The sequence below is a fragment of the Ichthyophthirius multifiliis genome (assembly GCF_000220395.1).
Source record: "Ichthyophthirius multifiliis unplaced genomic scaffold scaff_1120509251170, whole genome shotgun sequence".
Lineage (NCBI taxonomy): Eukaryota > Ciliophora > Oligohymenophorea > Hymenostomatida > Ichthyophthirius > Ichthyophthirius multifiliis.
The window spans coordinates 1-23,910 of record NW_004086137.1 but is presented as its reverse complement, the minus strand read 5'-3'; the positions used below and the strand labels follow the sequence as shown (position 1 = coordinate 23,910).

The window sequence follows — 23,910 nt, the reverse complement described above, 5'->3', positions numbered from 1 at the left end:
TTTTTTATTTTTATATTTAATAAATTAAAACCACGCGCAAAGAATTTAATTTAAAAGATTTTTTTCAATTAAAATTAAAAATAATATATATTAAAAAAGCTAGTAAAAATAAATAAAAAACATATATATATATATTAATTGGGAAAAATGGAAAAACAAGAGAGAGATAAAAAAACAAATAAAGATTTAAAAGTAAAAAATATAGAATTCATAGGCGAAGTTCTAGAAGTACATTCTGGAGATTCTTTAACAATCTAATCATTAAAAACAAAAAACGTAGCACGATTTTTTTTAGTAAACGTACGTGCTCCCTAATTAGGTACTTAAGAACGTCCTCATAAACCTTGGGCATATGAAAGTAAAGAATTTTTAAGAAAGAAATTAATTGGTTAAAAAGTAGATGTAATATTTGAATATGAAAAAATGGTTAAAATATAAAAAGCATGGGAAGAAGAAAATGAAGCTTAAAATAAATAAATGAATTTTGCTACTGTATTTTTGTAAGATACAAATATAAATGTAATATAATATAAAATTAAATATATAAATATATAAATATATAAATATATAAATATATATATATATATATATTTATATATATATATTTATATATATTTATATATATTTTATTATGTATAGAAATTAATCCTTTAAGAAGGATACGCCTTATTAAATCCTGCAAGAACAGACGATGAAAAATCTCAATTTTATCAAGAATATACATAAGCTGAAGAAGAAGCTAAGAAAAAATTAAAACAAATACATTCTTCTAAACAAGCTCCTATTCATTTATTTAACGATTACTCAAGGGTTAAAAATAAATAGAAATTAAATGAAGCTTATACATTCTTGAATTCGTAAAAATTAAAAATATTCTAATATATATATACATTAAAATAATAATCAAAATAAAAAATACTAACATAATGAATAATAAATAATTAATATTTATATATAAAAAGAACTCCAAAATTAACCGGTGTAGTTGAATTAATAATAAGCGGAAGTCTTTTTAAAGTCCGAATAAATGAATAAGCTTGTCACATATTATTACTTTTAAGTGGTATAAGATGTGTTCCTCCAGACAGTAATATAGCCGAATATACTACCTGGGCAAATGCTGCTTTAAATTTTTCCAAAAAGAATCTCCTATAAAGGGATGTTGAAATAAAATTGGAAAAAATAGACTCTAAAGGTAAATTTCATGCTTAGATATTTTTAAATAAGACTAGTTTTGCAAATTCTATGCTTTAAGAAGGTTTATGTTTTTCATTTGGAAAAAGTAAGTAATAATAAGAATATGAAGATTTAGAGAAAATAGCTAAGGAATAAAAAAAGGTATTTTTAGTTCTTAGAAGTTAAATATAGATATTTTAAGAAATCAAAATGCTGGAGAATATTCAGATTATTAAATTTAAAATATTTCTGGAAAAATAACTACTAAAGTGACAGAAATTATCTCTACTGATGAATTCTATGTACATGATGTATAGAGAATCAAAGATTTAGATAAAATCGAAAATGAATTAGATGATTTTGACTTTGATGCTTTCCCAAAATTAAAAGATCCGGTTTCTTCAGGTACTCCTTTTGTAGGCGTTTTTTCAGGAGATGAAAAATTCTATAGAGGAAAGGTCATTAGAAGGCTTTAAGGAAGCAAATATGAGGTCTTCTTTATTGATTATGGATTCTATGATAAGATTAATGTAGAAGATATGTGCAAAATGCCAGAAAAATGGATTAATATACCACCTTTTGCTGTTAAATTAGGACTTGCTTATTGTTAAGGACTTCCAGATAAACACTCATTGGCAGTTGAAAGCGATGAAAGCTTCAAAGATTTAGTTTGGGAACAAAAAATGGACTTTTAGTATGTTTATTAAGATAATAATGGAACTAAATTTGCTGTAGTGACTAAATAAGGAGTTAATGATATTAATTAAAGTGTTAATTTTAAGCTTATCTAAAAAGGACTTATTAGGTTAAATGAGAATGTTAATTTACCAGAATAATATTAGAAATGGAAAGATGAAGAAGAATTTGTTTCGGAAAAAAAAGTTGGACTTTGGGCTTTTGATACTTAGTTTGGATAAGAAGATGATTGATATTTGTTTTATTTAGTATTTTTTTTTATTATTAATTTTAAATAATATTAAAATAATTTTATTTTTAAAAATTATAAATAAATAATAAATATTATAAAAAATATATATATATTTATATAAATATATTATTATTATTATTGATTTATAATATAAATTAATAGTTAATTTTAAATTTTAATATTAGAATTTTTATTTTTTTATATAAGTTTATATAATGTTTTTTTTTATTATATTTTTTAATATAAAATAGATTAATTTATATATTTTTATTTTTATTTTTAGGTTTTGTTTATAAATAAATATTAAAAAAAAAAAAATTATTAAAGTATGAAAATTATGATTGAATATAATTATTATTGTATATAGTATAATTTTTGTATATTTTATATAAAAAATTTAAGAAAAATAAATAAATAAAATTAAAAAAATATTTTATTTAAATATATAAATTTATAAAATAAAAATGTCTTCTTCTAAAGCTGCATTTACAATGATTTTCTATATAATATAAGATGATTTAGATGATATTAATTAACCTAATGCGTTTGGGTATAAAAATAAAAAATTTTGAAAATGATTTATAATTTTATTTTTTTAAAAATAAATAAATTATAATTTAAAAAAAATAGAATTTAGAAAAATATAGAAGATATATCGTATACAGATATAGTTGAAAATTTCCCAGTTTAAGGATAATATATATTTAGATATAGATAGAAAATATAAAATAATAAAGTATGGGTAGATTTAAATACAAATATAAATAAAATACCAATATTTGAAAATAAAATTTTAATAAAAGCTTAAAGAATTTCATGGAATAAAAATACAAAATGTAAAATAATTATATATATTAAAATATAAATAGATAAATATATATATTATAATATATATAAATATATATATATATATATTTTATATATTTATATGCATATATATATATTATATTTATTTTTTTATTTTTGTTTTATTCATATTTTGTTTATTATTTAAAAGAAACTTCTTTAGAAAATATATAAAGTTAAAAAAATGTTTAATAATAATATAAATAATTTTCTAAATCATCTGTAGTTTTACCAATTTAAAATCCATAACCATAAAATGATAAAAATAATAATTCTAAACTTTAATCATAATAGCCAATATAAACTAATTCTAATGTATTTTATTTATAATTTTTTTTTTTTTTCATAATTAAATTCTTTTTTATAGAATTTTAATCTTTTAGACGATTTTGATATTTTAACAAAATAATAAAATAATAATTAACATAATTAATTTGGAAATGCTAAGTCAAATTTTTAAAATGATAATATTTTCGATTTACCTAATTAATAATAGGCATAAAATAAAAAAAAATCGAATTTTGATGATTTATTAAATTTTTGATTTTTTTTTAGTTATTAATAATAACTAAAGAATTTATTTATTAAAAATTTGTATTTCTTAATATTTTTTTTTTAAAAAAAAAATAAAATTTATTATATATTTAATATATATATAAATTTTAAAATTCTCTAAAAATTAATGAAAATTCATAATTTTATCATCTTAAGTATCTAAAATAAATATCAGCTTCATGCTATTTCATTTTCAATTTATTCATTATATTTTTTTTTTTCATAATAATTTTAGGAATATATAAATTAATATTTTACGTCAAAATATTATTTATCGTATATAAATTTTCTAAGAATATATATAAAATTTATTTCGTATTTAAAAGATATATCTTCAAAAAATCTAATTTAATTTTTAAACAATTTATAAAATTCTAGAATGTATTTAATTAAATTATATTTAACATTATTATCAAGGAGTGGGAACATAAACTTAATTTATATTACGTTTGTATATATTTGTTTTTTAATAAATATATTATTTTTTAACATAGTATATTTTTGTATTTTCCTGTATTTTTATTTATTATAAAAAAAAGGTATGAAAAATTTAATTATGTTCTTTTTTTTTGATTATTTTTTTTTAAAATAATCATAAAATAATCAATAATAATAAGTAATATATATATTTGTATTAATATATATAATGTTTTTATTAATTTTATTATCAAAATTATTAAATATATAAATTTAATATACTTTTATGTTTATTATTAAATATTTTATTATTCTTTTTGTTTATAAAAGTATTAATTTTTTGTTTGCTTATGAATAATCTATTATTTTTAAATCGTAAGTTATGGTTTTTTATATTGAGAAATAAATTTAAAATTATTATATACTTTTTATTGCTTATAAGTTTGATTTTTATTAATTTTTATAAGAATTTTATATTTGTATTTAAGAAAATTTGTAATAAAATTATATTTGTTTTTATAAATTAATTAAATATATTTTTTTTATTTTAATTAATAAATTATTTATTAAATATATAAATGAAAACATAATAGAATTTAATTTAATTTTAAAAATAAATTTAATATGAATATTTTTTTTATTAATATTTAATAACTATTAATATAATATTTTTTTAATAATCATATTATAATTTTGTAATTTATAAATTTCAATTTTTTATATTTAAATATTAAAAAAATATCATTTCAAAATGATTGAAGATGAAGATAATCATAAGAATAGAAACCAATAAAATAATCTATTCAATTAAAATTAAAATGGCTTTTTATATTAAATTGAAAATGAAGATTTAAAATAAAACTAAGATTAAATATAATAAGATAATTTAAATGAGTTTACTTAAAATTAAGAAGTATTCAATTTTTCATAAATAATAAAAAAAAAATAAGCAAAATGCATTTAATTATATTTTTATAATAAAATTTGATTTTCCTAAATATGAAAAATTATATAGAGATTATATTAAAAAAATTTAAAATAAAAATACAATATATAAGAATACGATTGACTTTATATATTAAATTAAAATAATAATTCAATATTAAAAAAATAAATTATATATTATTTTATTATTTAAGGACTAATAAGAATAGAGCATTATATCTGAGAAATAAAGAATATATAGAGAAAGAAATGAAGTAAAAAATATATATATATTTTTTATATATATATTTTTTATAAGTAAAAATAAAAAAAAAAACATAGAGAATATATAGATTATAAGAAATGAAACCTTTTCCAGAAAATTAAGAGGATATTATAGATTATTTATAAGAAAGAATATAATAAGCTGAAGTAAAGAAAAAAAAAAAAATAAAAATATAATAAAAAATAAAAGCAAGCAATATTTGATTTAAATAAATTTTTAGAAGAAGAAGATTAAGGAAAATAATAATTAATAAATGATCTTAAAAAAACATAATAAATAAACTAAATATAGAATTGTGAATAAACTACTATATAATAAGTATATTTTTTATATTTAAAAATTTAAATGTATATAAAAATATAATTATACTATATATATATATATAAATATATTTATTTATGTATATATATATCTATTTATTTATATATTACAATTTTTTTTATTTTTTAGTGTATTCTATTTACATTAATTTTTTTATTTATTATTATTTATAAATATTTATTTTTTTTTATTTTATTTTATTTAATTTGATTTTTAAAATAAATTAATTAAAAATAAATCAAAATTAAAATTAATATTTCATATTTATACCTATATATATTTTAAATTAAAGAAAATATAATAAGAAATAAAATAATAGCTTGAATATGCTGTATAATAAAAAATAATAGTTGAAAAAGAAAAATAATAAATAAAACAATAATTAGAAAATGAAAAAATGAAAAATGAAGAATTATTAGAGTAAAAAGAATAATAATTTTTACAAATACAATCTTTTTAAATTTAATAAGAAGAATATTAAATTATAAATTTTTAATTATAATAATAGTATAATATATTGTTAGAAAAAGAAAAAAATTATATAGAAACATCTTAAGATTTTAAAATTAAATAACTAGAAATAGATTTATAGGAGGCTAAATCTTTTCTAAATAAGTTATAAGTATTTAAATATAAATATTTTTTTATTCTTTTAAAAAAGGAAGTCAAAAACGCTTTTAATAAATATACTAATAATAATAAAAGTGTATATAAAAGCTTTATTACTTAAGATGGAAATGAAGAAAAGTATTAAAGTTCAAATAAATAATAAAAATATTGTAAAGCTTAAAAAAAGATGATTAAGAAGATGATTATTGGTATATTGATTATTAGAAATGTAATTATAAATTTAAATTTAATTTTTTTTTAATATTTTAAAAGATAACAATACAAAATTATAGTAATAACATATAAAAAATTAATTTGAAAGTAATATTTATTTTTTTACAAATATATATAAATATAAGTATAAATATATAAATATATATATATATATATATATCTATATATATATTTATATATATATAGGTAATAATTGATAAATTAAAGATTTTTTTTTCATTTTTTTATGTTTTTCTTATTATAATAAATTAATAAACAATCTAAAAACTAAAAATAAAACTCAATTATTTTTCTAAATTCATTAATTTATAAAAAATAATTTTTATTTATAAATGTTTATTTTAAAATAATATTTAATTTAAAATAAAAATAAAATTATTAAATATAATATGGATAATATTTAAAAAAGACTAAAAATAATGATATTATATACATCCCGCAAAACCAACTCTATTATTTTAAAAAATCATATAAAATCCAATTAAACTTAATCTAGAAGTCCCGAAGAAAAAACTCTTATATTTAATCTAGACTAACCAAAAAAACAATTTTAAATAAAGAATTTATTTTTAAAATCTAAAAAAAGTGAAAACTCTCTGTTAACAGAACATTTATAAACTACTCTTACAGAAAATCATTCATAATATTTTTTATAAAAGATTCCTAAAAAAACTGAAAAAAACAAACATTAAAAATCGTCTAGAAAAGCCTTTTTTTCCCCTTTTAAAAACGATTTATATTATTCTAGTGTTAATAAATAAAAAAGTAAGGATACTTAAATTCAAGAAAATAATAAAAAAAGTAAATTTGTAATGAATTCTCCTTATTAAAAAGATAATAAGTAATTTTTTACTCAATAATAATAAGACGACGAAACGGAAGAATAAATTGTCAAAAAAACTGAAAATGAAGAATAGGAAGACTCCAATAATAAATCAGAAACATTCAATATTTATGGAGACTTTCACAATTTTTAGAAAAATATATAAAAGAAATACTTATATAGTTTACATCGGATATAAGTTTCTAAATATATATTAAATTATATAAAATTCGAGACAAATAAGACTACAAAAATAATAAACTTATCAGCGGAAAAGAATATTGAAATAAAAAAATAGACTTTTTTTTAACTTTCTGAATAATCTATATCTTCTATAACTAAATTAATACCTTTACTTAATTCAGCTTTAGACTAAATAAAGGACAGGAATTAATTAGATGAAATCATTTAGGAAATAAATACCGAAAGTTAGAAATAAAAAAATATGGCAATAGCTGTATTAAGTCAAATGATGTAAGGAAAAATTTTAAAATTAAACAAAAATTTTCAAAAAGCAATAAAAATATATAAATAGGCTAAAAATAATGCCTAAATACCTTTATTTTTTGCTTTAAGACTAAAATGCTATAAAAATTTAGGCGAGTGTTTTTCTGAATTAAAATATTATGAAAATTCGCTTTTTTATTTTAAAAAAATGCTTTATTTTTCTTGGTTTTTAAAAGATAAAAATAGTGAACTGAAAGCCTACGATTTTATAGGAAAATAATATTTTTATTTAGGCTAGTTAGAATTGGCTTAGGTTTTTCATAATAAAATGCTTTAAGGAGAATTCGAAAAAGATGATTCGGATATAAAAAGACTTAATATTGGAAAAATTGAAAATGAAATTAAATAAATAGATACACTAACAAATAAAAAAACATCTTCGTTTTTAATAAGAATAATAAAAAAAAGGAATTCTTTAATTCGATTAAAGTCTCGAATTTCTCATTTCTTCCGAAAGTGATAATGATATGGAAATTCCTGGTTTAGGAATTAAAAAGGAAGAATAAAATTAAAATTAAAAGAAGATTTTCTTTAATAATAATCTAGATAATAGAAAATATTAGAATATTATTAAAAAAGCAAACAGTAATATACATATAGGAGCTGTGGAATTAAAAAAGAAAGAAAATACGCTAAAACTTACATAGAAAATGTAAGTTTTTTCCGCTAAATAAAGCGCAGGATTTTCCGGAAATTTAAAATTTCCTTTTAGATTGAGTCATTTAAGCATAAATAGGGAAATAGATAACTATTAAATATTCGATGGAAGAGTTTAAAAGGTAAAATTTGATTTTAATAGCTTGATTTATGATTAATATGATTAAATTATTAAAAAGAAAATCAAAAAGTGTTTTTTGAAGTTTAAAGATAATATTTTGGTTAGTTTGGCGGATATTTAAATTGCTGTTTAATAAAAAAAATAATAAGAAAAAAATAAAAAAGTTGGGTTTTGTATTATTAATATTTAAAATTAAGTTAGTATGTGATTTTTTTTTTTTTTTATATGTATTTATATTATTAGTGTTTTTTTCTTTATTTCTATTTTAATTTTGTTTACTAAAAATTTAATATTAGATTAATTTTTTTTTTTTTTTTAAATTGGTTTAGAAAATTTTCAATTTATTATATTTTTATATTTGATTTTCTTCTTTTATAAAATAAATATATAACCGTATAAAATATATATTTATAACCTAAAACTATATTTTAGCTACTCAATATTTTTTACTTATGGGTTAAATTAATACTCTTATTGTGTATTTATTAATCACAATATGTGTTTTTTATATTAAAAAATGATTGCCCTTAAAAGTTTATGTTCAGCCACAATATACTTTTAAAATCTAAATTAAATGTTTAATTTTCAATATATTATTTTTATTTCTTTGTTTTTTAAAAACTCAATAAAAATTGTATAATTTTTATAGTTATTTAAAATGTATATTTTTTATAGTTATTTTTATTAAAAATCAAATTCTAAATTATTAGCTTACTTTAAATTAATAGATAAATAAAATAAATAAATATAAAAAATATGATATTTGTAAAGAAAAAAATATTATATATATTCTATGTATATTTAGTTTATTAATATATATGTATACATTACTAGTTTTTTGGATATTATTCAAAAAAAAAATATTAAATTTTTTTATTTTCTGAATAAAATAATCTATATAAAATTTTATTATTGTAATAAAAAAAAATTAATAATAATTAAAGATTTTTACAAAAATAAATAATATTTAATTACAAACTTATAAATCATTAAAAATATTATATTAAAATATTTTATTTTTATATGATTATCTATTAAAATTTTATAAAATAAAAATTTATTAATTCAAAAAATAATAAGAATAATAAATAATGTTTAATTTTTTTTTTGATTATTAATAATAAAACATTATTTTATTTAAATATAAAAATATTATCTTTTAATATTTTTTATTTATCATAAAAAAAAAATTAATAAAAATTCTTATTTTATTTTATATGAAAAATATCTAAAATAATATTCATTATTATCAAAGAAACAATAAAATATATATAATAATGGGAAATAATGCTTCTAAAAAAGAAGAAGAGCTAAAAAAATAAAAAGAATTAGAAGAAAAGAAAAGAGATAATGAAGATAAACAAAAAGCAGAATAATAAAAATAAATTGATATAGCTGTACGTTTTTTGGCTTAGCCTAGTGTATAGAAAACTCCGGAAATAGAAAAAAGGATATTTTTAAGAAAAAAAGGTAAAAAAATAAAATAATTTATATTATATAAATAAATGAAAAGGGTTATCACATGATTAAATAGATAAAGCTTTTTAATTGTATCAAAATAAATAAATTGAAAGTAATAACGAAAATAATAAATAAGAATAATAATAAAATAATGATAAATAAGAATAAAAAGTATAAATAAAAACTAGTTAATAGTAATAAGAGAGTAAACAAATATATATATATAAATATAAATATATATTTATAAATATATATTAATTATTTAGGTTTATAATAAAAACTTCTAATTGCAAAATAATAGGGATTCCTAAGTTTAAGAAATGAGAATATAGAAGAATTAAATCCAGAAATTTTCGATGTAGAAAATTTAAAATAATTAATACTTTCTTAAAATCCTTTAAATAGAATTCCTTCATAAATAGGTTTATTTTTTAAATAAATTAAATATAATTTTAATTTTTATAGGAAATTTAAAAACTTAACTTTATTGCATTTACATAATTGTGGATTATTTGATAATTAAATATGTAATGAAATATAAAATCTTAATTTTTTAGTTGAATTTAATATTTCTAAAAATAAATTAACTCATATTAATTTTGTAATTAATTTACCTAATTTATAAAAACTTGATGCTTCTGATAATTAAATTTTAGAAATTAATGAAGAAGTATAAAAATTACATATTTATATAGAAAATAATATATTTATTATTTTTATTTATGTTAGATTGATAAATGTTTAAAATTATAAAGTTTAACTTTAAGAAATAATAATATTTCCCTTATTCCTAAATCAATCACTAATTTATAAAATTTGAAAATTTTTGTATATTTTATATATTTATAAAATTTATTAATTTTAATTATTTTTTAGATAATATAAGGAAATAATTTAGATTAAGAAACAGTTGAAATTATGAAAAATAAAGGAATTCAAGGATTATTTTAATACTTAAAAGAAACATATTGAAAAAAAATATATATTTGTCTTATTTTTATGTGAGAGTGTATGTATATGTTTATTTTTTTTATAATAATCTATTTTATGTTATAAAAAACAAAAAAAATACTATAAATAATACAATAATTTTTTTGTTAATTAAAATAGATATTTTTTAATTTAATATTTATATATATATAAATAAAAATGTGTTAAAATAATAAATTTTAAAATTTTCTAAAGCAATTTAATATAGTAATAGGTATAGTTTTAGTAGCTTTCGGAATTTTCGCATTTTTTAATATAAAATTAGCTTTAGATTAACCTTGGTTAGTATTTTAACCAATATATTCAATATTATTTGGAATAATATTAATTTTATCGGAATTTTAATATGAATTAATAAAAAACAATCTAAATTTCTTATCAAATTATTTCGGAAGAGGAATATATATTATTTATTTAGCAACTATAATTTGCGGAAATTTAGAAAATGAAAAATTATTAAAAATAATTTCATTAATATTATCAGCAATAATGCTTTTTATAGGAATTATTTACTGTTGTATGTATTTTTGTAGTAAAAATTAAAACGATTCTAATTAAACTGAAAGTAATAATTAATCGGTTTGATTTATTTAAGAATTTTTATGTTTTTAATATATATATGTATATATATGTAAATAAATATTTATATATATATAATAAATTGTTTTATTTTTATATGAAGTAATATATTAATAATATAATAATAAAAATATATAAAGATATTTATAAATTTATAAATACTCTTTAAAATAAATATATATTTTTTGTTTTTATAATGGGTTAATATATTTAAATATTAAATTATTTATTTTTTATTCTTGATAGAAAACTTATATATTTAAATTTTTAATATTTAAATGAATGTATATTATACTTTATATTATAAATTATTAAATATATGTATTTAATTAAATATAAAAAAAAATTTAAATATAATATTTAAAAATTATAGCTAATAATTATTATTCCAGTATAAAATTCATATTTAATAATTTATAATTACTAACATAAAAATAAATTTTAAAAATATGTATATAAAAAAAAAAAAATATTTAAATATATATTAATATATATATAATATTATTTATATAAAGTTAATATACTATTTATTTATATTATTTATTATTATTTTTAATATAAAAGTTAATTAAATAATTATTTTACTATTATTATTTATCTATTTTTTTTATTTTTTTATATATAAATAAAAAACAACTTTAGTATTTACCTCAATTTAATATATTAATTAATTTATTTATTAAATTAAATATATATGATTTTTATAAAAACATCGAATAGAAATTTGAAATTTTCATTTATATTTATATATTAAAGTAAATAATTTTAAATTTAATTTATTTTTAAAAAATATATATATAACAAAAAATTTATTTAAAGAAAAAAAAATTTTGCTATTTTAATTAATTTATATATATATATATATATATATGTATAATTTAAATATAAATAAAATATAGTATAAATTTTATAAATATTAAAAAATAAAAATTATGATAAAAGGTCAATCATATTTATAAATTTAAGATATATAAAATGTTGTAAAAAAAGATGAATAATTAGCAAAATGGGAAGATGCATTAGATTTTAGACTAAAAAACATGGTTTTAAACACCGATACATAATAATAATTTAGTCTATTTTGTAATCTAGAAGAACTTTCAGAATATGGAACTGGTTTACGTCTTTTTTTTGAATTTATTAAATATTCTTCACTAGTTTTCTTGATTATGTTCATAATAAGTATCCCCGCAATTTACTAAAACCTTAATGGAGGTTCATTAGATAGAATAAAGTTTAATATAAACCTTTTAAGCACACTTTCTTTATCTAATCAAACAGAATTAATAGTTGAAACACCTCCAAATAACGCGACAGCTGAATAATTATAACAAGTGAAAATTTCAAACGCTTTAAAAATAGATTAATATGTAGAAGAAACAGTAAATAATAATAAATATATATATATATATATATATTTTTCAAAAAAAAAGAAAAAAAAATTAAAATGGGTAACAATCCCTGATTTAACATATTCTTTAGTATTTTTATTATTTACTATATGGTTTTAATATTTTTCCAAAAAAACTGTAAAAAATATAGAATAAAAATTCAATTATCCATCAACATATGCAATAAATGTAAAAGGATTTCCTCAAGATTTAATTAACCCGAAATATATTTCAGCTCATTTTAAAGAAAAATTTAATGCGAATGTTTATGAGTGTTTTTTGGCCAGAAATTACGAAAATACTCTTTTTTTGCATAAAGAAGAGGCGAATTTGATTGATTTAATAAATTAAGAAAAGGCTAGGCTCAAATTTAAAGGAATTAATCAATAATAAAGTAAGCAATTAATGATTTATGAGAAAAAGTTACAAGATTTAAGCCTTAAAATACTTGAAATTGTGAAGAATAAATTATCGAAAAAAGTAAGCAATAACGAGGTATTTTTTTAACATAATGAATATCCATCCTTAAGTGCATATTTAATATTTGATAATATAGAAGATAAGAAAAAAGTAAGTAAAGAAATTTAAAAAATACCTAATTTTTCATGTTGTGGAGATTATCCAGATAAATTATTATTTAATTATAGGGGATAACTTTATCCTTTATAAATAAATTTAAAACCTGATGAACCTTCAAACATAAAATGGGAAAACTTAGAAGTTACACCAAGTAAAAAATATACATATTTATATATATATAATTATATATATATTAGTATAAAGATCTTTTCGTGGTTTATTGTCTGTATTTTTAGTATTTTTAGTTATGATATTTACTTTTATAATAGTTATGTTAGCTAATATAGCTAAACCTTTTAGTATTGATAAATGTACTAACCATAACATATCATTATCTGAAGCTTAATAAAATTTTGAAAATAAAAATTGTTATTGTTCGCAGCTTAATTTTTCAGAAGTTACTCAAGATTAAACAATATAAAATTTATGTTGGGATACTTGGGCAAGATACGCATATACCTATGTTTTGACTTTATTTACTGGTTTAGTAATTATGGTTGTTAATTTTTTTATTTAAAAAATTATAAACTCATTAGCCGAATTTAAAAGGTGTTCAACTATAACTATGTAAATAACTAATACTGTTACTAAAGCATTTATAGCTATTTTTATTAATACAGCTATTATTACAACTATAGTAAAAATATATAAATATATATATATATATATATATATATATATATATATATTTATTTATATATATTTATTTAATTATATATATATAGTTATAAGCAGATATTTATGGAATGATACCTGCATTATTCATATCTGAACCTATACCTCCCCTTAAGGAATATCAATATGAAAAAAAATAAACCTTCTCTCCTGATTTCGATAGAAGTTGGTATAATACAGTTGGTTCTAAGATAACTACAACTATGTTTTTTTTTATTTTTACTCATTTTATATTCTAATTTTTAATTGTTCCTTTTTAAGAAAACTCTCGAGTTCTCAAAACCAAAAAATTAATTGGTATAGATATTTAAAAAGCTGCCAATAATGCAATAATTGGTCCTTAGTTTACAATTATTTCTTATTACTCGTTAGTTTTAAATGTAATTTTTACCTGTCTTTTTTATTCTTCCGGAATGCCAATTTTACTTTTGGTAGGATTTATTACTTTAGGGATATAATACTGGATTTATAAATATAGACTTTTAAGAATATGTAGAAGACCACCTACTTATGATAGTTATTTGAATAAAAGAATAGTTTAAATATTACCTTTTTCGTTAATTTTTCATCTTTTAATAGGATTATATATGTATGGAAATCCAGCAATGTTTACAAGGACTTCAAATTAGATTTAATTAAATTATTCTTATATTTTAATTGAAGGGAATAATGTTTGGAATACTAGTATAAGTATTAAGGAAAATAATATTATTTAAGAAAGAGCTTATAATATTCTATATTTATTTATTTTATTGTTAATTATTTCAGGGATTGTGTGTATTAATATGACCATTTCAAATTTTTTAAAGGTAATATATAATGCTTGCTTTAAAAGAAATAAAGTATTAGAGGTAAAGAAAAAAAAACCTTTTAATGAAGAATTAGAGGATATTTAAAAAAGAATGATTGCGACATACAATATAAGGGCTAATAGGGAATATAGATATATTATAGAAGCTATTGATATTGAAAAATAAAGTGATATTATTAATTATCACAAAAAAAATATGAATAAAATTAAAACATAAAAAATTAATATAAAATGAAGAATAATTTATATAATAAATAAGAAACAAAATAAAAATCATATATATATATATATTACTTTTAAACATTTATTTTTTCTGTAATATATTTGTTTTTTTTAATAATATATAGACAAAAATCAATTCAAATAAAAAATATAGATATAATGACTTTTATTAAAATTAAGTTTTTTGTTTAAAAAAAATGAAATAATAAGATTTAAATTTTATTTATTTTTTTTATTAATTTTGTTTGAAAAAAATAAAATATATTTTAATAAAACTATTTTAGTTTAGAAATTTAAAATATTATTTTTCTTATAATTAAAGATCTTTTATAAATAGAAAATTATGTATGGCTTTAATATAAAAATAATTGTTTATAGAACCAAAATAAAAATAAATAATTCAGTTTAAGAAAATTATTTATTTATGTATTTGTTAAATATATTTATTATTTATAAAATTTATATTATAATTATTTATTATGAATTTATTTTATAAATAAAATTCAATTTAAATAGCCTTATCTTTTTTTTATATATTAATTATTTTATTTATAAAAAAAAAGTTAAAATAATTATTATAAATATATAAATGATGATAAATATTATTTTATATATAATATTAAATTAAAAAATATTAATTTATATAATATTTATATGATTGAATAAATATTATTTAATTTTTTTTTAATTTTATATTATTATTTATATATTTTTAAATTATTTATTTAATACTTAATATAAAGTTCGATATTATTAATATAATTATTTTAAAAAATAATCTTAATATTTTAATATTTTAAAAAATTTTAAATATTTATAATTTTTTAGTTTAGTTAAAATATTAATTTTTATTTCAATTTCTGTTATTATTTTATTTAAAAAAAAATCAATTTTTTTATTTAAAATTTTATCTTACTTCATTACAAATTATACTTTTTATAAATTTAATAAAATTAATATCAAATAAAAAAATAATTATACGTTAAATTAATTTTTTTAAAAAATATTTAAATATTTTTTTATGTGAAGGTAAATATTACATTTATTAATTTAATTTTGTTTATATATTTTTTTATTATATAATATTTTTGTTTTATTAAATATTTAAATAAAAATTTTAGAATATATAATTTTTATTTAATTTTGTAATTTTTTTTGTTTATCAATCTTCCTTTATTTTTATATTTTTATATTACTAATTTTTTTAAATAATTATTGTTATTATATATTTTGATACTTTAAAATAAACGAAATTTTCTAAGATATATATTTTTTTTAATTAATTTATATCAATTTTTTTTTTTTTTAAAAAAAAAAAATAGTTAATTGTTAATTAAAAAAATAACTTTCATAGAAAAGATAAATAAAAAATAAAAAAATAAAAAAAGTGATTGAAAAGCCTTAACTTTAATCTAATTTTTTAGATTTTTTGAGTTTTGTAAATTTAGAATAAATCCAAAAATTTACTAAAAAAACAACATAAAAATATAATTAAAAAGCACTTTTATTAAATAATAGCCAACCTTCCTAAATAAAAAATCCATTTACAAATAAAAAACAAAAAAAAACTGTGCTGAATAATTATTAGAAAATCAAAATTCCTGTCCTTCAAATTATAATTTATTTTAATAAGAAAAACCTTTAGATAATTAATAAAAAAGTTTAATAAATAAAAACATATTTCACTATCCAAATTAATAATTAAAGATAATTTTAAATAAAAGAAATAAACGAAATAAAAGCAACAAAATTCATAAAGAATATAATATTTATTCAAATAAACTAAATTATAAAGATGAACAATAGTTTAAAAAAACCAAAAAAAAAACTTTGGGATAAATTTAAAAAATATATATATCAAATAGTTGTTAAAAGAATCAATCATTTGATAATTAATAATCAATAACATTAAAAAATAAAAATTTTTAAACTTAATAATAATAAGAAAATAAGAAAAGCGAAATAAAATATATATATTAGTTAAATACTATGAATACATAAGATTATATAAATTTAGACTTAAACCCATATTCTCATTTGCAATATTAATAAAATAAAAAAGAAACAAAAAAAAATCCTTTTATAAAAACAGCCTATTAAAAATTATAAAATGGTTATTAAATGTAATAAAATTATTATTATTTTTTAAAAAAATAAATAAAATAAAAATAAAAAATAAAATATAAGCAAGAAACATAAAAAATAAAAGAACTTTACTTATGGACCAAAACTATTGTAATTATTTACATCTTGTTAGGATTCAGCTGAATATAATTAATAATATAAAGATATTTTATTTGTATTTTTTTTTAAAAATAAATATAATACATATAATATAATATTTTATTTTATTTATTTTTCTTTAAAAAAAAAAGACAAATGAAAAATCTGAAAATTGTAAAGCTTCTTTAAATGAAATTTATAATAAGAAAAAAAGTTATTTATCCTAAAGATCTTCTTCTTAAGTTATTTTACCTTAATAAAAATAAATTAATTATTCTGATTTTTAAATAAAATAAGAAAATGATAAATTATATGAAATTCAATAGTTTTTAATTACATAATAAAATATAGACATGATTTATTTTAATGATTATAAGTACTTAATTATAATCTAAATTTTTTACTAGCAATCTTTTTTTTTATTTAAAAATAAAAAAGTAATAATATGTCTCGTAATTAAAATTTTGTTTGTAATATAAAAAATCCTTATTATTTTAATATTGATGATATATAATAAGTATTTTTTTTAAATAATATATTTTTTTTTTTTAATTTTTTTTTTAGAATTAATATAATGTAATTGAATATAATATATAGTAATAAATATAAGATTTGCATAATTTAAGTTCTTAATATTTTTCTGATTCTAAATAATTTTCTCAATGGAAAAAAGTATTTTATTATATATTAAAAAATATTAAGGTTTAAGTTTATTATTAAATATAGGAAATGCAAGATAAATTAAAATAAATTAATAAGTTTAATAATTAAATATAATTTTTTGATAAGAAGCAACTTATAAATTATGTTGTATGATAGATTACTTTATTATTTTGTTTAATAAGTTTTTAAAAATAAAATTTTCTTGTCTATACATATACATCTATATCTTTTTAATATTTTAAAATTAATGCATGATTTCAAATAAAATTAATTATTTAAATATATAAAATATAAAAAATAAAAATTATATTTAAAAAATAAATATAAATAACTAAAAATAATATATTATAAATATTTTATTTCAATCAGAACTTTCATTGGATAATTATTTAATTAAAAATACTGTTTTTTTTACATTAATTTTATTTTAAAATTATATAAAAATAAAAAATTTGGGTAATAGAAATTAATTTACACAAATAGATAATTTTTTATTTTAAATAATATAAATTAAAATCTATATAATTTTTTTTAAAAAAAAGTTTATTTTTATTTATTCAATGTATATTTAATTAATCTTTTTTTTTCTAAATTATCAAACTTTTTAGTTTTAATGATTTTATTTAATAATTATTTAAAAAAAAAAACTAAATTATTTATTATAGATAATTAAAAAAAAAAAAAAAATAACTTACATTTTTAATTAATTTTTATAATATTTTCTTATAATTATATCTTCACTTAATTATTAATTATTTTTAAATTAAAAAATATTTAAATAACTTATTAAATAGTATACATATATATTTTTATTAATTTTAAAATTTTAAATAATTTCTCAAATAAAATTTTTTAAATAAAAAAAAGAAATAAAAATAAAAATAAAAAATATATTTCTATATTTATTATATATAAAAAGATAAGTAAGTAAATAATACTAAAAAATTTATTTTAAAATAAAAATTAAATAAAATAAAATAAATAAAAATGAGAGGTTCAAATTACGGAACTGTATAATATTCTTAATAAGTATACACAACTTCTGGTCCTTAAGTAACTGAATATTCTTAAGTCTATACAAGCGGAAGTAATACTTAAATTCGTCCCCAAGCCTAGTACCAATACACAAATATACCTGGTCAAGCTTACGATTAATCATATTAAGGAATATATGATGGAGAATAAGTAAAAAGAGCTGGAAAATAAGGAGGATTCCAATAAATAGGTTCAGCAGTCCCCCTTGGTGCTTTAACTGATCCTGATGTAATTACATATACTAATTTATTTATCTTATTTACAAATAAAATAAAATTAGAATGCTAAAGCTGTAGCTAAGAGACTTTTTGAATAATATGATAGATCAAGAAAAGGAAGAATCGATGCAAATGATAGCCTTTCTATGATATAGGATACTTACAAATATTTAAATACTTAAATAAATTTGAATATTGATTATTCAAATTCTTATTAGAGAGTAATTGATACTAACGGAGATAAATAATGCACAATAGAAGATATAGAAAACTTATGTATGAAATATTTATGTGGGGCTGAAACGAAATAATTTGGCGGTGGTGAGAAAGTCAAAAGAGCAGGAAAAAAATAATATCCTTAAGAAATTGAAACTAAATTGAATGTCGTAATAATTTCTTTTTTTTTTAATTTATTATTTTTTTATATGTATAAAGGCGAGAAGATTATTCAAGAAATATGATTAAGATGCTGGTGGTTATTTAGATAGAAATGAAATCAATGAACTCATTAAAGATACTTATAAAGAAATGGGAATGGCTAACTTTGCTCCTTCTTAAGCTGATGTTGCTGTTTGGTTAGATATGGCTGATCTTAATAGAGATAACTAAGTTAGTTAAGATGAATATGAAGATCTTGTTATTAAATCTTTGGTTAAAGCTGGATTTAAAATTGAAAATGCTAATATCGTTTTTTGATTATTATTTTTATTATTTATATTCGATCTATATATGTATTTGTTTGTTTTTTTTGCTTTTTTTTATTCCGTATTTTATTTTTTTATTTTATTCATAAAAATAAATGATTGAATTATTATTAATTTAAGATTAAATAAAACATAAATAAATTAATTCTAATTTAATTTAATTTTATACATTTGTATTTTAAGTTTTTTATAAAATAAATATGTTTTATTTAAATATAAAAAATTATATATATATTTTTTTTCTTCAATTTCGAATTTATAATTAAAATCTATAAAAAATAGATAAATATTTTTTTAAATGAAACATCTATAAGAATAAATATATGATTATAAATAAAATACTTATAATATATTATAATAAAAAATATAAATTGTTTTGAATTTTCTATTTAAAAAAAAAAAATCTAATCTAGATAAAAAAAAAGATATTATTGGTTTATTTTTAATTTTGCCTTTTTATTTGTTTTAGATAGTGTTTTTTAATAAAAAATAAAATAATTATAACAAAATAAATATATATATATATTTATTTATATATATATATATATCTTTTGTAAAATCAATATATAAATAATCAATAATAATTAAAAAATTATTTTTATATATTTCAAAAAAATAATAATAAATAAAAATAATATAAAAATATGTTTCTTTAATTTTAATATATTTTAATATATTCTTCCTCATATTTTTTTTTATATCATTGATTCCCTTTCAGGTCCAGTTCCAATCCAACTTACTGGAACTTTAAGTAATTTTTCAATAGTTTTAATATATTCTTTAGCTTCTTTAGGTAAAGATCTATATGTAGTAATTTTTGAAATATCTTTTTTCCATCTTAAAGTATTAAAAAAAAAATAAAACATAAAAAAATTAAAAAATACCCTTTAAGTTTAATATATTCAACTTAAACTTAAGATAGTTCATCAATAGTTGAAGGCATATATCCGATTTCTTTTCCATCTATCAAATACTTAGTTGCAATTTTTATTTAATCCATTTAATCCAATACATCTAACTTAGTAATATTAATAGATGAAAATTTATTTATCATATTCGAATATCTTAACAAAGGAATATCTAACCATCCACATCTTCTTGGTCTTCCAGTAGTAGTTCCGAATTCTCTTCCTACTTTTCTAAAATGTTCACCATTTTCATCTATAAATTTATATGTGTCTATATTATTTTTATTATAATAAAAAATCACCTTATAATTCAGTAGGGAATGGACCTTCTCCTACCCTAGTTGTATATGCTTTTACTATTCCTACAACTGTTTATATATTTTAAGGCGGAATACCTAATCCTGTGCAAACTCCACCAACAGAAGTTGAAGAAGAAGTTACATAAGGATATGTACCAAAATCAATATCTAATAAACAAGCATTAGCCCCTTCAACAAGTATTCTAAAGTAAAAAATAAAATAAATAAATAAATATATATATATATATATATATATATATATATATATATATATATAATTTACTTTTTTCCTTCTTTCATTTATTTATTTAATAAATAAACTGAATCTACTATCATGTTTTCAGAAAGAAGTCTATCTCTTAATTATTTGAATTCTTTTAATTCATCCTGTTATGGTTATATATCGAAATCTTTAAATTTTTACTATAAATAGTTATATTTTTATTAAAAGGTATCCCAATTTTTCAAATCACCAATTCTTAATCCATATCTGTTCATTTTACTGGCATATGTGGGACCTATTCCTCTTTTGGTAGTTCCCAAAAATTAATCTTTTTTTTATCTTTAAAAAAATAAAAATAAAAAAAATACACTTTTTGATTATTCCTCGTTTTTAGAATCTGCAGCTATAGATAAAGAAGTTACTAAATGAGCTCTGTCTGATAGCATTAATCTTCCTTTATAACATATCTTATCTCTATCGAGTTATTTTAATTCATCGAACATTGTTTGTAAATGAATTACTGTACCATTTCCTAATAAATTTAAAGTCTAAGGATATAATATTCCACATGGGAGTAAATGGAAAGGATATTTTACACCATTTACTATAATTGTATGACCTTTTAATTATATTATATTTCTTAGGATTTTTTTTATTTGTTATACCAGCATTTGCTCCTCCATTGTATCTGGCACATACATCGTATTTTCCGGCTAAAATATCGACTAATTTTCCTTTACCTTCATCACCCCATTAAGAACCTATTTTTATATATTTTTTTTTTTTTTTTGTATGAAATATATACCTACAATTACACATACTTTAGAATTCAAACCATTTAAAAGTTTTGATGAAGAAAATACTGCTTTTTTTAGACTCATGATTTTTAATTAAATTATAGATATGATTAAAATATTTATATTTTATTTAATATATAAATAAATATAATTTGTATTAGACATAAAAAAAGATATATATAAATAAATTATATACTAAGAGTTTTTATTTAAAATATAAACATTATTATTTAATTATATATTTTTTAATTTATATTAAAAAAACAAATAATATTTAATAATAATTAAATAAGCATTTAATTAATTTGATTAAAAAAAAAAAATCATTTTTATTTAAATGATGTGTTAAATATATAAAGAAATATATATGTATAATAAATATATATATATATATTTATATAAATATAAATAATATATTATATATTTATATTATATATAATTTTAAATCTATTAATTATTTATTTTTAATATTTAAATTTTTCTATAAAACTTAATAATCAATGAAGAATATTAATTAGTTAGTATAATTATTTTGACTTTATAAAATACTTATAATAAATAAATTATATTTATCTGAATAATTGATATATTCACTATTTAATAAATAAAATCATTTTAAAATTTTAATTTTTAACTAATATATTTTAAACAATAATTAATTATATTATATTTAAAATATTCAAATATTAATTTTTTTATATTATTTTAAAAAAAATATATTTATATATGTAAAGTTACTATATTAACAATAATTAATTTAAAATATATATATTTTCAAAGCTTATTATAATAATTTTATATTTTATTAAATAAATAATATTAAATAATTGTATAAAATTTTTCAATAAATAATATTTTTTTATAATACATATCTATTTATTCTTTTTCTTACTTCTTATATTTCAATATTATTTTCATTTAATTCACAATCTTTTAAAAAAATATTTAAAACTTAATCTATCCAATTATAAAAATCTTTAGATTTCTAAATAGCTTTTTCCCAATTACTACCTTTAAAATTAGTAGCTTTTTTAATTACATTTTCAACAAAAAATAAAGCGAATTTTCTTCCACACCAATTTTTTATAGATTTCGGTATTAAAGGGATTTTATAATCTACATTAAATATCATTTACAAATAGCATCTTTATGGTCCTAATGGAGTTAAATTCAATACATAATATTTATAATCTAATCTAATATAATTTTTATTTTCTGGAATTTCTAAACCTATTTTATTACAAAATTAAGTATCCTTTGTAAATATATATACATTTTTTATTATTGTTAATATTTTTTTATTTGTTTATATAATTTTTTTTTTTTACATTATGAATAGTTTTCGATACTAACATAATACTTCCTGTTTCATCTAATAGATTATATCCAGCACCTAAAAAGTAACATTCCCTTTTAGAAATCATAGGTACATCCATACAAGCGTAACCGATTTTTGTTGCTTTTCTTATATTATGAACTAATCTTCCTTAGTCTACAAAAGGAACATATTCTTTAAAATATTCAAATTCATTTCCCAAACATAAAATGTTCTTTAATGGTACATCTACTTCGCTTTCCATTTTTAAGCTCATAGATTAATGGTCAGGAAATTAATATAATATTTTTATTTTACTTTTTAAATATCTAAAATCCAATCCTTTTTTTGAATATATATATAAATATATATATATATATATATATATATATATATATATATATATATATATA

At 15.7% G+C, this 23,910-nt stretch overlaps 5 protein-coding genes across 5 annotated transcripts, besides 50 other annotated features; 3 read left to right on the top strand and 2 right to left on the bottom strand. All coding sequences in view use genetic code 6, as the record gives it.

The window, feature by feature from the left end:
• The first annotated feature begins 134 nt into the window (after nt 1-134).
• IMG5_152930 (nuclease domain protein 1) lies at nt 135-2,281 on the top strand. The gene is made up of 4 exons (XM_004030770.1): nt 135-519; nt 640-857; nt 963-1,195; nt 1,369-2,281. The coding sequence occupies exons 1-4, from the start codon at nt 148-150 to the stop codon at nt 2,103-2,105; spliced, it is 1,560 nt and encodes a 519-aa protein (XP_004030818.1). The 5' UTR covers nt 135-147; the 3' UTR covers nt 2,106-2,281.
• Nucleotides 540-625: a microsatellite.
• Nucleotides 551-638: a microsatellite.
• Nucleotides 572-638: a microsatellite.
• Nucleotides 2,171-2,231: a microsatellite.
• Nucleotides 2,282-2,492: 211 nt separating the features above from the next.
• Nucleotides 2,493-2,535: a microsatellite.
• Nucleotides 2,536-2,718: 183 nt separating this feature from the next.
• Nucleotides 2,719-2,753: a microsatellite.
• Nucleotides 2,754-2,945: 192 nt separating this feature from the next.
• Nucleotides 2,946-3,015: a microsatellite.
• Nucleotides 2,951-3,053: a microsatellite.
• Nucleotides 2,951-3,059: a microsatellite.
• Nucleotides 3,060-4,124: 1,065 nt separating this feature from the next.
• Nucleotides 4,125-4,165: a microsatellite.
• Nucleotides 4,166-4,413: 248 nt separating this feature from the next.
• Nucleotides 4,414-4,477: a microsatellite.
• Nucleotides 4,419-4,487: a microsatellite.
• A 642-nt stretch (nt 4,488-5,129) lies between these two features.
• Nucleotides 5,130-5,163: a microsatellite.
• A 333-nt stretch (nt 5,164-5,496) lies between these two features.
• Nucleotides 5,497-5,560: a microsatellite.
• Nucleotides 5,510-5,556: a microsatellite.
• Nucleotides 5,514-5,560: a microsatellite.
• An 844-nt stretch (nt 5,561-6,404) lies between these two features.
• Nucleotides 6,405-6,481: a microsatellite.
• Nucleotides 6,428-6,478: a microsatellite.
• Nucleotides 6,482-6,624: 143 nt separating the features above from the next.
• Nucleotides 6,625-6,664: a microsatellite.
• A 2,368-nt stretch (nt 6,665-9,032) lies between these two features.
• Nucleotides 9,033-9,085: a microsatellite.
• A 596-nt stretch (nt 9,086-9,681) lies between these two features.
• Nucleotides 9,682-10,837, top strand: IMG5_152920 (leucine rich repeat protein; the record flags this gene model as incomplete). The annotated part of the gene is made up of 4 exons (XM_004030769.1): nt 9,682-9,874; nt 10,132-10,223; nt 10,595-10,693; nt 10,742-10,837. The coding sequence occupies 4 exons, from the start codon at nt 9,682-9,684 to the stop codon at nt 10,835-10,837; spliced, it is 480 nt and encodes a 159-aa protein (XP_004030817.1).
• Nucleotides 9,980-10,027: a microsatellite.
• Nucleotides 10,077-10,117: a microsatellite.
• Nucleotides 10,079-10,120: a microsatellite.
• Nucleotides 10,537-10,576: a microsatellite.
• Nucleotides 10,838-11,472: 635 nt separating the features above from the next.
• Nucleotides 11,473-11,517: a microsatellite.
• A 386-nt stretch (nt 11,518-11,903) lies between these two features.
• Nucleotides 11,904-11,994: a microsatellite.
• Nucleotides 11,915-11,973: a microsatellite.
• Nucleotides 11,995-13,562: 1,568 nt separating the features above from the next.
• Nucleotides 13,563-13,598: a microsatellite.
• Nucleotides 13,599-14,047: 449 nt separating this feature from the next.
• Nucleotides 14,048-14,128: a microsatellite.
• Nucleotides 14,129-15,651: 1,523 nt separating this feature from the next.
• Nucleotides 15,652-15,792: a microsatellite.
• Nucleotides 15,688-15,787: a microsatellite.
• Nucleotides 15,723-15,763: a microsatellite.
• Nucleotides 15,793-16,166: 374 nt separating the features above from the next.
• Nucleotides 16,167-16,206: a microsatellite.
• Nucleotides 16,177-16,218: a microsatellite.
• A 1,040-nt stretch (nt 16,219-17,258) lies between these two features.
• Nucleotides 17,259-17,295: a microsatellite.
• Nucleotides 17,296-17,847: 552 nt separating this feature from the next.
• Nucleotides 17,848-17,881: a microsatellite.
• Nucleotides 17,882-18,258: 377 nt separating this feature from the next.
• Nucleotides 18,259-18,353: a microsatellite.
• Nucleotides 18,262-18,353: a microsatellite.
• A 499-nt stretch (nt 18,354-18,852) lies between these two features.
• Nucleotides 18,853-18,886: a microsatellite.
• Nucleotides 18,853-18,889: a microsatellite.
• Nucleotides 18,890-18,950: 61 nt separating this feature from the next.
• Nucleotides 18,951-18,985: a microsatellite.
• On the top strand, nt 18,952-20,018 carry IMG5_152910 (hypothetical protein; the record flags this gene model as incomplete). Its single annotated transcript, XM_004030768.1, has 3 exons — nt 18,952-19,261; nt 19,314-19,637; nt 19,687-20,018. Coding segments are annotated over 3 exons (894 nt in total), but the record flags the coding sequence as incomplete, so codon positions are not given.
• Nucleotides 19,642-19,675: a microsatellite.
• Nucleotides 20,019-20,467: 449 nt separating the features above from the next.
• Nucleotides 20,468-20,503: a microsatellite.
• Nucleotides 20,504-20,534: 31 nt separating this feature from the next.
• IMG5_152900 (hypothetical protein) lies at nt 20,535-22,298 on the bottom strand. The gene is made up of 7 exons (XM_004030767.1): nt 22,191-22,298; nt 22,051-22,146; nt 21,756-22,004; nt 21,446-21,713; nt 21,166-21,365; nt 20,840-21,116; nt 20,535-20,792 (listed from the first exon to the last, which is right to left on the bottom strand). The coding sequence occupies exons 1-7, from the start codon at nt 22,264-22,266 to the stop codon at nt 20,639-20,641; spliced, it is 1,320 nt and encodes a 439-aa protein (XP_004030815.1). The 5' UTR covers nt 22,267-22,298; the 3' UTR covers nt 20,535-20,638.
• Nucleotides 20,567-20,596: a microsatellite.
• Nucleotides 21,395-21,439: a microsatellite.
• Nucleotides 22,299-22,406: 108 nt separating the features above from the next.
• Nucleotides 22,407-22,439: a microsatellite.
• A 104-nt stretch (nt 22,440-22,543) lies between these two features.
• Nucleotides 22,544-22,620: a microsatellite.
• A 336-nt stretch (nt 22,621-22,956) lies between these two features.
• IMG5_152890 (hypothetical protein) lies at nt 22,957-23,762 on the bottom strand (the record flags this gene model as incomplete). Its single annotated transcript, XM_004030766.1, has 3 exons — nt 22,957-22,962; nt 23,075-23,437; nt 23,511-23,762. 3 exons carry the CDS (start codon nt 23,760-23,762, stop codon nt 22,957-22,959), a joined length of 621 nt encoding a protein of 206 aa, XP_004030814.1.
• Nucleotides 22,965-23,038: a microsatellite.
• Nucleotides 23,449-23,509: a microsatellite.
• An 87-nt stretch (nt 23,763-23,849) lies between the features above and the next one.
• Nucleotides 23,850-23,910: a microsatellite.